This window comes from Monodelphis domestica, chromosome 4 (genome assembly GCF_027887165.1).
Source record: "Monodelphis domestica isolate mMonDom1 chromosome 4, mMonDom1.pri, whole genome shotgun sequence".
Taxonomy (NCBI): Eukaryota; Metazoa; Chordata; class Mammalia; order Didelphimorphia; family Didelphidae; genus Monodelphis; species Monodelphis domestica.
Window position 1 is genome coordinate 104,091,171 of NC_077230.1, and position 13,307 is coordinate 104,104,477.

General features: G+C 37.7%; 1 protein-coding gene across 1 annotated transcript in view; it reads left to right on the forward strand.

The window, feature by feature from the left end:
• The window catches only part of CLSTN2 (calsyntenin 2), a 1,000,106-nt gene that overhangs the window by 768,494 nt on the left and 218,305 nt on the right, over positions 1 to 13,307 (forward strand). Inside the window, exon 5 of the mRNA XM_007493952.3 lies at positions 8,724 to 8,873. Coding sequence (XP_007494014.2) covers positions 8,724 to 8,873 — 150 coding nt within the window. The remainder of the gene's footprint in view (positions 1 to 8,723; positions 8,874 to 13,307) is intronic.

The window sequence follows — 13,307 nt, forward strand, 5'->3', positions numbered from 1 at the left end:
TAGGAAATGCCTAAAGCCAGATTGAACCCAGGTCCCCCCGACTCTTAAGCCTGTTGCTGTATCCACTGTGCTTTCTATCTTCCCCTATGTATACTCCTTCTATTAAACCTAAAATGATAAAGTTCTTAGGAGTTACAAGTATCATCTCCCAATATAAGAATTGTAAACAGTTTAACCTTTCTGAATTCTTTTTGATTTCCTTTTCCTATTCATCTTTTTATGCTTTTCTTGAGACCTATACTTGAAAGTCATGTGTTTTTTTTTTTTTAATTCAGTTCTGGTCTTTTCACCATGAATGCTGAAAAGTTCTCTTTTTCATTAAATATCAACTTTCCCCCCAAAATAATCATATTTACTTTTCTAGGTAGGTAATTCTTATCTGTGATCCTAGTTCCTTTACCATGATGAATACCATGTTCCAAGCCCTCCAATCTTTTGATGTAGAAACTGCTAAATCTTGTGTTATCCTAACTAGGTTCCACAATATTTGAATTGTTTCTTTCTGAACACATGGAATATTCTCTCCTTGACCCAGAAACTCTGGGGAATTTGACTGTAATATTCCTGAAGGTTTTTCATTTTGAGATCTCTTTAAGTAGATGATCTGTGGATTTCTTCCATTTCTAGTTTGCCTTCTGTTTCTAGAATATCAGAGCAGTTTTCTTTGATAATTTCTTGAAATATGATGTCCAAGCTCTTTTTTTTTATCAAGGCTTTCAGGCAGTCCAATAATTCTTAAACTATCTCTCCTGGATCTATTTTCCAAGTCAGTTATTTTTTCAATGAGATAGTTCACATTTCCTTTTATTTTTTTTTTCTCTTTTGAGTTTGTTTGACTGTTTATTGATGTCTCATGTTTCTTGATGCCTCCACTTGCCCATTCTGATTTTTAAGAAATTATTTTCTACAATGAGCTTTTGTATATCTTTTATGATTTAGCCAATTTTTAAAAAGAAGTTCTTCTCTTCAGTGAATTTTCATACATCTTTTTTCCATTTGGACAATTCTGTTTTTTAAGGAGTTCTCTTCAGTATATTTTTATTCTTTTTTAATCATAAGGCCTATTATGTTTTGTAAGGTATTCTTTCCTACAGTATTTTTTGTGTCTTCTCTACCAAGCTGTCAATTGTTTTCATAATTTTCTTGCATCACTAATTTTTCCTAATTTTTCTTCTCTTAGTTGATTTTTAAAATCTTTTGAGGAATCACATTTTTGGGAGTGGGCCTCTGACTATTGCTATTTTGACTTTGTCATCTTCTTCTGAGTTTGTGTTTTGATCTTCCCTGTCACCATATCTATTACTTGTGATCAGGATTTTTTTATGTTTTCTACTCATTTTCCCAGGTTATTTCTTGATTTTTAACTTCATGTTAAAATTGGATTCTGTTCCTGGGATGAAGAAGGCACTGTTCCAAGCTTAGTGTTTCTAATGCTACTGTTTTCAGAGCTAGTTCTGGAGATTTATAAGTTTTTAATTCTTTTAAGGTGATATGACATAAGGAAAGATGTGGTCAGTCAGCTCTTGGCCTGTGCTCTTAAGAATCTGAGACTAATCACAAGCAATTTTTTTTTCCATCCTGGAACTGGGACCAAAGTTCTTGCTTCCCTATTGCCACACACAAATATGTTCTAGTTCTCCTCCTTCCCCTGCAACTGTGACCCAAAAAGGTGTCTGGGCAATGCAACAGAATCTTCTACCAAATGCCTGCAAAGGATATCCTGTTATCTCCTTCAGTGAGTGAAAAATCCCCTGCCCCCTTTCATAAGGATAAGATTTCAATGTTAGCAATAGTTCTTCAGATAATCATAATTGTAATTCTAAGATAGTTAAATGATATTAGCATAAGTGATGGTTTTAGAAGACTTTTTGTAATTATTTTAGTATAAGTATTAAGATTTTGAATTAAGTAAATGACTGCTTTAGCATAGGCCTTAGTGTCAGCCCCATCCTTCAAAATTGCTATATTATGTACTGCCTCAGCAATTATGGTCATAAACTTGTGACTGGGTCTTCATTAGTATAGAGGCTTTTGCCTCTGTTAGAAGTCTGGTGACACCCCTCCACCTTTGTATACACCCCAGTGTATATCATCAGACTTTGCCCCACTTTGGGACCTGGTCATCCTTACCCTGGTCATCTTAGTATACATCATCCTTGATATTGTCAAACTTGGGAAGTAGGGATCAGGCTCCCCCACTTCCCCCTCATCTATCAAGTGACTTTCAAGTCATCACCAAGTGATTTCTTCTACCAATGAAAAGTGTTTCCTGATTACTTCAACCAATCCACATCTCACTGTTTTTATCACTGTCTTGGATTATTTCATAAATTGTATTATTCTTGGGGTATCAAAGAAGTCCTCTCACAGTGCTCTCAGGCTTTTGGTCTTGACCAGAAGTCTGGCTTTATTGTGAGATTAGCCCTCTTACAATAAACCTAATTCTTTATGGCTTTCAGACTTTCATTTGTTTTCCGGTTATTAGAAATTATACAACACTTCTGACCAATTGTCTGAACCCCTTACTGTCTGTAAAAAGCTCCAGAAACTTCAGTCCCCAATTCAGTCCCTCCCCAAGGCTTACTACCGGCTTGCCAGGGTACAGCTTGTGCTGGACCGTACTCCACTCTCATACTAAAGAAAGAGACTTTTCCTATTGATTTTCTGAGTAGTCTGGGCTGAAAAAAAATGTTTCACCTCATCTTTTTATTAGTTCTGCTTCTCTTGAATTTGTTTTGAGGTATTATTTTAGTGCTGGTTGGAGGGGAATTTGGGAGAGCTCAGGAGAATCCCTGCCTTTACTCTTCCATCTTGACTTTGCCAAGAACTCCCTATTTGACAAAAACTACTGGAAAACTGGAAAGCAGTTTGGTAGACTAATATCTCACACTGTATAGCAAAATAATGGTATGGGTACTTGATTTTTACACAAAGGGTGATACTATAAGCAAATTAAGGGAGAATAGGATAGCGTAACTATCAGATTTATATATGGTATCTAAATATTTAACTTTTATTAACTGACACTACAATGCTGGAATTTAAATATGTAATCAACTTAAGTAACTTATAGAAATTGTAAGGAAATGTATATTCTTGAGAGAAAAGTTAAAGCAGTTTTTCTTCAGTATCAGAGAAAAATCAGGTCTCTGCCCCTTGACACAAAAATGCTCTTTATCGCCCCTTGTGGCCAAGAGGGGAAAAGCTTCTTTTCAGTAACTTCACTTTCTTATGGCAATATTTATCTCAGTGTACTAAAATCTTCTTTCTTCTCTTTAAATTTCCTCTTCTTTTCTCTTCAACTATCACTAACTGTATCTCAGACCCAGAGATCAAAAAGTCACTCCTGTCCTCTCAGAGTGACAGAGAAGATGGAGTCCAGAATTCCCTCTTCCTTGACTTTTATCTTCTCCCCTTAAAGGGCCCACAAGAGATATTGCTGTCTTCCCCACTTAAAGGGGACAGTGCAAAAATCACAAAGCCTTACTCAGAACTAAAATCTGTTCCGAATGAGACTAAATAACTAATTAAAACTCATTATAATCTACAAAGGAAAGAATTTGTGCCCATGCAAGATGTAGAGAGCATTACAGGATATAAAAAGAATAATTTGGGCAGCTAGGTGGCTCAGTAGATTGAAAGCCAGGGCTAGATATGGGAGGTCAGGGATTCATATCTGGCCTCAGATACTTCCTAGCTATGTGATCCTGGGCAAGTCACTTAACCCACATTGCCTAGACTTCACCATTCTTCTGCCTTGGAACCAATGCATAGTATTGATTCTAAAATGGAAGATAAGGAGAAAGAAAGAAAGAAAGAAAGAAAGAAAGAAAGAAAGAAAGAAAGAAAGAAAGAAAGAAAGAAAGAAAGAAAGAAAGAAAGAAAGAAAGAAAGAAAGAAAGAAAGAAAGAAAGAAAGAAAGAAAGAAAGAAAGAAAGAAAGAAAGAAAGAAAGAAAGAAAGGAAAGAAGGAAGGAAGGAAGGAAGGAAGGAAGGAAGGAAGGAAGGAAGGAAGGAAGGAAGGAAGGAAGGAAGGAAGGAAGGAAGGAAGGAAGGGAAACAAACAAACAAACAAAAAATAATATTGATTAAATTTAAAGGATTTTACAGAAATAAAATCCATTCAGCTAAGATTAGAAGGAAAGCAGAAAATTAAGGATAGGAGGGATTTTATAGCAATTTTTCTGATAAAATTCTCATTTCTCAAATATATAGAGAACTGGGTCAAATTTATAAAAATACATGTCATTCTCCAGTTGATAAATAGTCAATGGATATGAACAGGCAGTTTTCAGAAAAATCAAAGCTATCTATAGTCTTATAAAAATATTGTAAATTACTATTGACTAGAGAAATGCAAATTAAATAAACTCTGAGGCATTACCTCAAAACTATCAGATTGGCTAATATGACAGAAAAGGAAAATGTGAAATGTTGGAGGAAATGTGGGAAAATTGGGACACTAATGCACTTAGTGGAGTTGTGAATGCATCTGATTCTGAATAGCAATTTCTTTTTTTTTTTTTAAACCCTTACCTTCCGTCTTGGAGTCAATACTGTGTATTGGCTCCAAGGCAGAAGAGTGGTAAGGGCTAGGCAATGGGGGTCAAGTGACTTGCCCAGGGTCACACAGCTAGGAAGTGGCTGAGGCCAGATTTGAACCTAGGACCTCCCGTCTCTAGGACTGGCTCTTAATCCACTGAGCTACCCAGCTGCCCCCACTGAATAGCAATTTCTAATTATTTCCATAGGGCTAGAAAACCATGGATACCTTTTGATCCACATATCAATGCTATATCTATATCCCAAAAGATTTTTTAAAAGGAAAAAAGGGCCCATATGTATAAAAATATTTATAACAGTTCTTTTTGTGGTGTCAAAGAATTGGAAATTGAGAGGATGTCCATCAATGGGGAGTGGATGAATAAAGTGCAGTATATAATTGTGATGAAATAGTATTTATATGAGAAATGATGAGCAAGATAATTAAAAAAAAAAACCTGGAAAGATTTACTTGAACTGAGCAACATGAAGGAAGCAGAACCAGGAGAGCATTGTAAATAGTAGCAACAATATTGTACAATGATCCACTATTAATGACTTAGCTATTCTCAGCAGTACAATCTAAGAAAATTCCATAGGACTCATAATGAAAAATGCTATCCACCTCCAGAAAATGGACAGATGGAGTATGAATGCAAATTGAAACATGTTTTTGTCAACTTTATTTTTCATGGGTTTTTTTGTTTTGTGTTTTCTTTCATTACATGACTAATATGGAAATACATTTTTTCAGTCCTGCACACTTAAAACTTTTATCAAATTGTTTAACTTCTCAATGAGTCAAGTAGGGATGGAGGGAAAGAATTTGGAACTCAATTTTTGAAAATTAATGCTAAAATTATATTTATATGTAATTGGGAAAAATAAAATATTTTTTAAAATACATAAGCTATATTCTCCCACTGAAATGAGCAACACAGTCCAGATGAAATGGAATTTGAATTTAATGAACAAATTTTATTTGATTAATTGACATTGCTAAGAGAGATATTGTAGGCCAGGATAGACACAGATTATTCTGGTGGTTCAGATTTGGAACCATAGTAAAAATGAGACACACTTATCCATCTAGCAGTTCACAAAAGAAACTTAGCCATAGCATGGAAAATATACTAGCAAAGCTATAGCATTAATTTATTTGGGAATAATTTTGATTTTTCTGTGTTTGTTGTGCTAGCCCACTGATCAGAGCACTTAAGAGAGGTGCTCCTGCCTATTGGCTCTTTTACCTAACCTCCTAGGAAATTAAATCAGTGGCTCAAGTCTTAGTCCTATGGATCAATTAATTCTCAGGGATGACTTTTAATTCTTTTTAACAAAATATTAACCTAGCCTGGGTAGAGTAGGACCTCAGGAAAAAACCTAGCTCCAACTGTGTGAAAGGGGCTTAGGAAAAATGGCTCTTATGAGAGCAACATGATCTGGGAGCACAACTACTGACCATCCCCCCCCTCAGAAAATCAGTCTAATCCCTTCATAGACAAATTGTACAGTGCTAGATTTTGGAGTCAGAGGACCAAAGTTCTATGATGATTAAAAATTCCAAGAGGTAGAGTTTTGTAATAAAAAGATTGAGAGTGGAACAGGAGGAATGGAAGGTGAGAGGGAGATGGGGAGAGACAGTGAAGAGATTCTTCTTCCCCTCTCTTTCTCTGGGAGAGAGGTAGCCAAGCCTTGTCCTCCTGACAGAGGAAATATGTCTCCTCAGAGAATAGTTCTGGGAGATGGAGGACAAGAACTATAGAGATTAGCTTTGGTAAAATGACCCACTGCCTCCCCTTTGGTCCTAGCTATTGTTGAGAGGCAGGATGGATTCTTCTGCCTCTGGTCTCCTTAGGGACACCCACTGTTTCTTCCCTTCAGAAACCTGGGGTCACCCCACTATCAAGGATAGATGTTGCTTCTTAGTTTAGGCAATTTGGATCACTGGGATCGTGAGCTAACCTTCCCTTTTTGGGGGGAGAGATGTGATTCTCCCCAAATCGTTGGTCCCCTTTCTTAGTGTCAGAAACCAGCCAGGCCTAATTCTAAAGTAGTAAACAATTTATTTGGGTTCACACAGGGAAGGAGAAGTAGGGGTGTCGGGCAAGGAAAGTGGGGGAGTAGGAAACCTTTCACTTGTCCCCTCTGGCAGACTGCCCCCCAAGTTCTCTGAACCCTCTTCTGGCCAGCTGCTGGTTGATCCTTATTTCTCAGCTAACTAGCTTTTAATTCAGGAGTCCAGGAACAGGTCAGGGAGAGAGAAATCTCAGGGAAAGATCTGGATGACTCTGGCCAGAATGAGTCCAAATCCAAAACCCCCTTGAGAATTCAGGTAGCTGTTCTTGAAGAGTCTTAGTGGAGGTATTTTTGAGTCCCAAAAAGAATAACAGAGAACAGGATGGGCTCTTTCTCAGCTTCCAAGAAAACCACCTTCCTTCTTCACCTCCCAATGGAAGACCATTGACAGTTGACTTCAGAGTTCTAACCCCTTTAGAACTCTCAGGCTTCTCTCTCTGCCCCTCTTCCTCTGCTCTTCAATTGATCTCTCCTTCAGCCTGGCTTCTCATTGCAACCTCCTGGATCTCTTTTCTTACATTACAGTTTGGAGTATTAAAATTACTTTATTAATAGACTGATAAATGTGAATTAATTTGGTCAGTGATTCTCTTGGTAACCATAGACAACTTCATTGGCATCTTGAGCCATTAAGTACAATTTTGGAAACTCATTTTTCAGCCCTCTCCATTATATGTCTAATTGGTGGGTACATAATGAGGAAGTAGACTAATGTTTTTTTCCAGTCCTTCCATGATTCTTTCATGATGATGGAAAATGACATGCCTAATTCTAGGATTCCAATATCTAGATGAAGAAATCAGTTGTGCCTCAATAAAAGTGGCTTTCTTCATTCACTCAAATAGGACACCCAAAGGGCTCTCATGCTTCCCCATAGACTAGTTAAACTTGTTCTTGTTTATGGAGCAAGATGGAGCTCATAATCTTAATCTCAATCATCTCAAATTTAGAAGCTACTCTGGGGTAGGGAATGCTTAGAGATAATTTATAGGATTTATAGGAACAAAGGAATGAGGAAAGAGGTTAAAAAAAACAGACAGCCCCAATTAGAAAATTATACAGAGCATTATTGAAAAATTTTAAAATGATACAGCATTAGGAACAAATCTCAATTCAAAACTCTTCTCTGCTACTTTGTACTTGAATTACCTTGGTCAAGTTACTTAGTCTCTCTAAACTCCAGTTTCTTCATTTGCAAAATGAGAAGGTTAAACTAGGCCTTATTTTTTTGAAGAAACCAATAATTAGGTTATTCCTGTCTATAGATTTTGTCTCTTGGAATAAAAATAGTGGATAAATAATAAATAAATGGACCCTGGAAATTACTTATGGACTCTTAAAAGCAAGAGCCACATTCCAACAACAACAATAATAAAAAATAATTAAAATTATACTCATTGATCACCGAACATTTTTCAGAACATAAAAATGAACCCAGCACAAGAACTGACACAAAAAAGATTTCTCATTCTCCCTAAGAGAGATGTAATGACTTTGTCATCAGGGCATGGAATCTGTTATCTTATGTAACTGTCAGAAGGGAGAGGGCATTTTTCTTGCTGATTTAATTTCCCATTTGGGTAGCAAAATGATATCAGAAAATGGCAGTGAACTTTCCTGGGGACAGGGCCTGAGAAATGTGCTTGGAGATAAAGTGGCATTTCCTATCTCCACGTGTTTCAATACGTTTCCAGAGTGTCTGCGGCAGGTGAGCTGTGTTGGATGTGATAGGGATTATAATCACATGTGCAGTTTTCAGGGGTACTTTTTCTGGGAGCAAGATGAATATAAACACCCACTGATTACTTCTCATTCTGGTGCTATTCAGTTTTACCAACAGTGTACAGTTGGGAAACCTCAGACCAGCAATTACCACAAGGCAATTAGTGTGATTTTTAAGCAGATGCTAATTAGAGAAGACACACTCATTTGCCATTTTAATTTTTGGAAAAGGGGAAATGAAATTTCCTTCTCTTTTTTGGTAGCGGTGGTGGGGAATGGAAAGATTTGAAAGAAATTAAAATGAGCATAGATCATGAATAATGAAATGATTTTTGCTTTGGGTACATGTTTTCTTTCTTTTTGTTTTCTTATTCTCTTCAGGTAATATCAGGAACACTGAGAAACTCAGCTATGACAGGCAGCATCAGTATGAGATCATGGTTACTGCCTTTGACTGTGGCCAAAAACACGCAACAGAAAGTGTCTTAGTGCAAGTGGATGTGAAACCTGTCTGTAAACCTGGCTGGCAAGGTAAGGCTTTCTTTTATTTTTCCCATCAAAGGAAACTTGATCTGGTATATTGATTCTGAGTTAATTAGGGCTGCCAACTGAGTCAGTGGATATAGTGTCTGGCCTGAAGCCAGGAAGACCCAAGTTCAAGTATGGCATTGGACATTTACTACCTGGACCCTGGACAGCTCACATTAATCTTTGTCCGCCTCAGTTTCTTCATCTGTGAAATGAAGATAACAATAGCTCTTGCTTCTCGTGACTGTTTTGAAGATCAAATGAAATAATATTTGTAAAGCTTTAGCACATAGCAAGAACTATGTAAATATTAATTACTATTATCTTTATTATTTTAAATGTCTGTTTATTCTGCACCTTTCACCTCATATTGCTATAGATCAGCAGAACTTAGAAAATGGGAATTATTGTTGGAAATACTTTTAAAATATGGCTTAAGGAATGGAAGCTAGCAATCACAGAGAATAGGGATGGAGGAGGGAGTGGGATTTATACTTACTTTTAAAGTGCTGAGAAGTAGACAAAACTTACAGTTTAAACTCCAACCTGTGTCAGCAGGTAGGCTAATAAATGAAGAGGACTTTTCGCTTGCCTCCCTCCGCCTTCTAGAGAAGAGTTGTGCTTGTCATGAGAGTAGTACCTAGGAATTTTTGCACCCAGGGAAAATAACCAAAGAGCTCCCTCAGTTGTTTGGATGGAGAAGAAGAATGGGGCAGGAGAGGAAATGGGGGTAGCTTTCTACTGTAACTAATTATTCTTGTTATAACCTAAGCTCTTTTGTCTCTAGCTGCAGATGGGCGACCAGTATTGGCCAAGTCCTCTCACTAGAGTGCTTAGTAAACTGGGCATTCTTTTGACTCAGTAAGATCACAGTAGACCCATAAAGACAGATCTTGCTTTATGTAAGTGCATCATTCTGCAGATCTCTACATAATGGAATGTAACTTTGCCCCAAGTCATGAGGAAGCAAGGAGTCACGACTCCTGGAGGAGGGGGCTGGTACAGGGTTCAAAAACATAAGGGGGTTCCAGACAGAGAAGTGAGAGCAGGAAAAGAGATACTCCAAGGCCAAGGCAGCCACTTGGGGGCCCGTCTGAAGAGAAGTGAGGTGGGGATACATGGGGGCCAGACATAGACAGGATAGGACAGGTGGCATAGGACAGACACATGTTCCCAGGATGGATGGAAGGCAGACATTTGAGGCAAGACACTTGGGTAGATGGACAGAGCAGAGCAAAAGTCTCCTTTCCTGGAAGAAGCACAATGCTGACAATGTGTCCACCTTGTCCATTCTCTTGCTTTCGTTTGGAGAGGGGTTTAAATTTTTTGGGGGGGAGGGGAAGGTGGTTGTGGTGGCCAAAGAGCACTGACCCAAGGGACCAGAGTAAAGAGAGAGAACAAATGGCATTATACAGTAAAGGTAACCAATTTTTTTTTTTTGAGGAATGCAATTTTCTTTATGCAAAGTTGAAACCATGTAAAGTAAAAACTAAACTGTATTACAAAAAAATTAAAGAAGAAAGGAAATGACTATTGGACACAAAAGCATATTTAACAGTTTTTTTTTATAATGACAAAACTGAAAATTGAGAGGGCATCAAGTGAGGAATGACTGAACAAATTATGGTATGTAAATATAATAGGATACTATTGTACTTTAAGAAATGATGAAAGGGTTAGTTTCAGAGACACTTGAGAAGATTTGTAGAAATTGATGCAAAGTGAAATGAACAGAACCAGGAGAACAATTTACATAATAAGAACATGGCAAAAACAAATAACGTTGACAAATTTAAAAACCGAGCAGTGCATGATTCCAAGCATGATTCCAAACATGATTCCAGAATACAGATGATAAAAAATGTTACCCATTTCTAAGAAAAGAGTGATGGACTTATAATGCAAAATAAGACACATTTTTGGGCATGGTTAATGTGGGAATTTGTTTTGTTTTACTATGAATATTTCATAAGGTTTTAAATTTTGTTTTTCTTTTATTTTTTCATCATGATGTAGTTGGGAGGAAGTGAAACACAAATGTTTATCCACTGAAAAAAAATTCTTGAAAAATTCGGAGCCCAGTCACTACCTAATTCTGTATTTATCACTTATTTTTTCAACTAGAAAGTGATGAGGGAATATCAAGTGAAGCAAGAAAATTATTTGTAAATTGGAAAAACTCTTAAAAGATGAATAATAAAGCCTTGGGTGTAGGACATTCAGAGACAAAAATGGCCATAACATGGATAGGGTACAAGTAAGACTGTCTAGAGCAGAGGGTTCAAATTTAGTAGTTTAAGAAGTTAAATTGGATGTATAGAGTGGGTCAAGATATTGGTGGGGCTTAAATGCTAGGATGTGAACCTATAGAACCCTAAGTTCTCTAAGTACAACATGGAGAAGTCTGCATGTATGTGCCCAGAGAAATTCCTGAGCAAAATGGATCCTCTTCCCAGGGCTAAATTCACGTGATGGGCAAGAATAACAAATAAAATATGGCTCACTAGAACTAGCTCCTGTTCTAAGTAATTTCCCTTTAGGCAGGAAGGAATTATAGTGCCGTTAAAGTGATCCATCACGCTCAGAAGCTGCTTCCAAAGTCTCTGGGAACATTGCACTTGTACAGCACAATCATCCAGCCTTTGCCTTATCTCTCCCTCCCCTTCAGGAGAAAAATAAACCTCCCTGTCTCCAGCTGATATCTTCCCAGAAGGAAATAAAAGACCCTGTTCCCAGGCTTGGCTCAGGCCACAGAGATGTGTCACCTTGCTCAGATGAAATAAGTGCACACACCTTTGAAGTACATTTTGTTGTGCTAGAGGAGCCTCATTGCTGAGGCTGTTTGTAATAGGCTCATCACCTTTTATTAAAAATAATAGCTTATTCTTGAGTATAATGTATGAACAATAATTAATAATAATTTTAGCATAATGGCGAGCCCTGAGGGCAGGAGTAACTTGGTTCTGTGCCTCTGACATATATTAATGGGCAAATTATCTAACTTCTCAGTGTAAGTTAGACCATGTCACTACCTTGGTCAGTAATTTTCAATGTCTCCCTATTTCTTCCAAATCAAATTTAAATTTCCATTTGAATTTTAAAGTACTTCACAACTTTCCAATCTTATTCATTTTATTCCACTCTATGATCCAGTAGCAATGGCTTTCTTGCTATTCTTAGCCTAGAACACCATCTCTCCTAACTCTGTCCATTTTCACTGGTTACCCTTCATGCCTGGAATGTTCTCTCTTCACCTCTAGCTCTTGGCTTCATTTGCTTCATTCAAGAACAAATAGAAATGTTACCTTCTGCAAGAAGCCTTTCTCTTCCCCTCCCCAACCACTCTACAGTTTCAGCCCAACTCCTAACATTATCTTCCCAATTAACTTGTTTGTAGGTCTATTGTATCTGGATGTGCTTGATGAGCACATAGCAAGTTAGTGATAGAATTAAGACTCGAACTCGGTTCTCTCTCTATTATTCCTCACTCCTCTTAATATGTTTCTTACCTTCCTCAAGCCTCTCAAAGGCAATGTTCCCTGTCTTCTCTGTCCCTTAGAATTATACTCTGCAGGACAGAGGGCAGTGCTAAGTCCATGGTAATGATTGAATAGGGTTTTGGTCAAAAGGAGTCTTCAACCAGAGACTAGGGAAAAGTACCAGGGCAAAAGCATTCAAATGTGATGACCTGTGAAGGTTATGCCTGTCCTAGTCTAGGAATCTGTGGTCCAGGATCCATAGGGCTTTGCCAGCTGGAAGACACACACTCACCACTTCTGTAGAAAAAGAATTCTAGGATCATCCAGTTCTCACTTGAACCTAAGAAGATAGAGAGGTGGGGCCAAGATGGGTCTTCCCCAACCAAAAAGATAGGTCAGGACTATTACTCAAGAGGTTATCCATTACATTAAGCAATTCAGCATCATCTCTCTGTTTGTTCTTCAGATCCTCATAAAATGAAAGATTTAAAACTTGAAAGGACCTCAGAAGTCCTCTACTCCAACCCTGTCATTTTATCAATGAGGAAACTGAGGTCCAAGGGTGGCAAATAACTTAGCACACAGATAATAAGCAGCAGGCCTAGGACTGGAGGTCCTTACATCTCAGCATCAATGCTTTTCCCACTATTGATCACAGGTTCCTGATCAATCTTTTTAGGTCTCTCTTTGATCTGTATTTTCTGACCCAGTATCTCAGTGCTTCAAGCTATCATTTGCTCTGTAGTTTCCCAGAATCTGACATTGCATTTCACCCAGAATGGTCCCTCTCACCTCCTCCCAAGCTTTGGGGATGAACTTATAACTTTATTTAATTCTCACACTGTTAATCACCTGCTTAATGCTTAGCACCATCTGACTCACTCCCTCTCTGTAGAGAACTGCTAAGAATCTCACAACCCAACATTGGACAGTAAGTAATCTTGAGATGTTTTTCAGC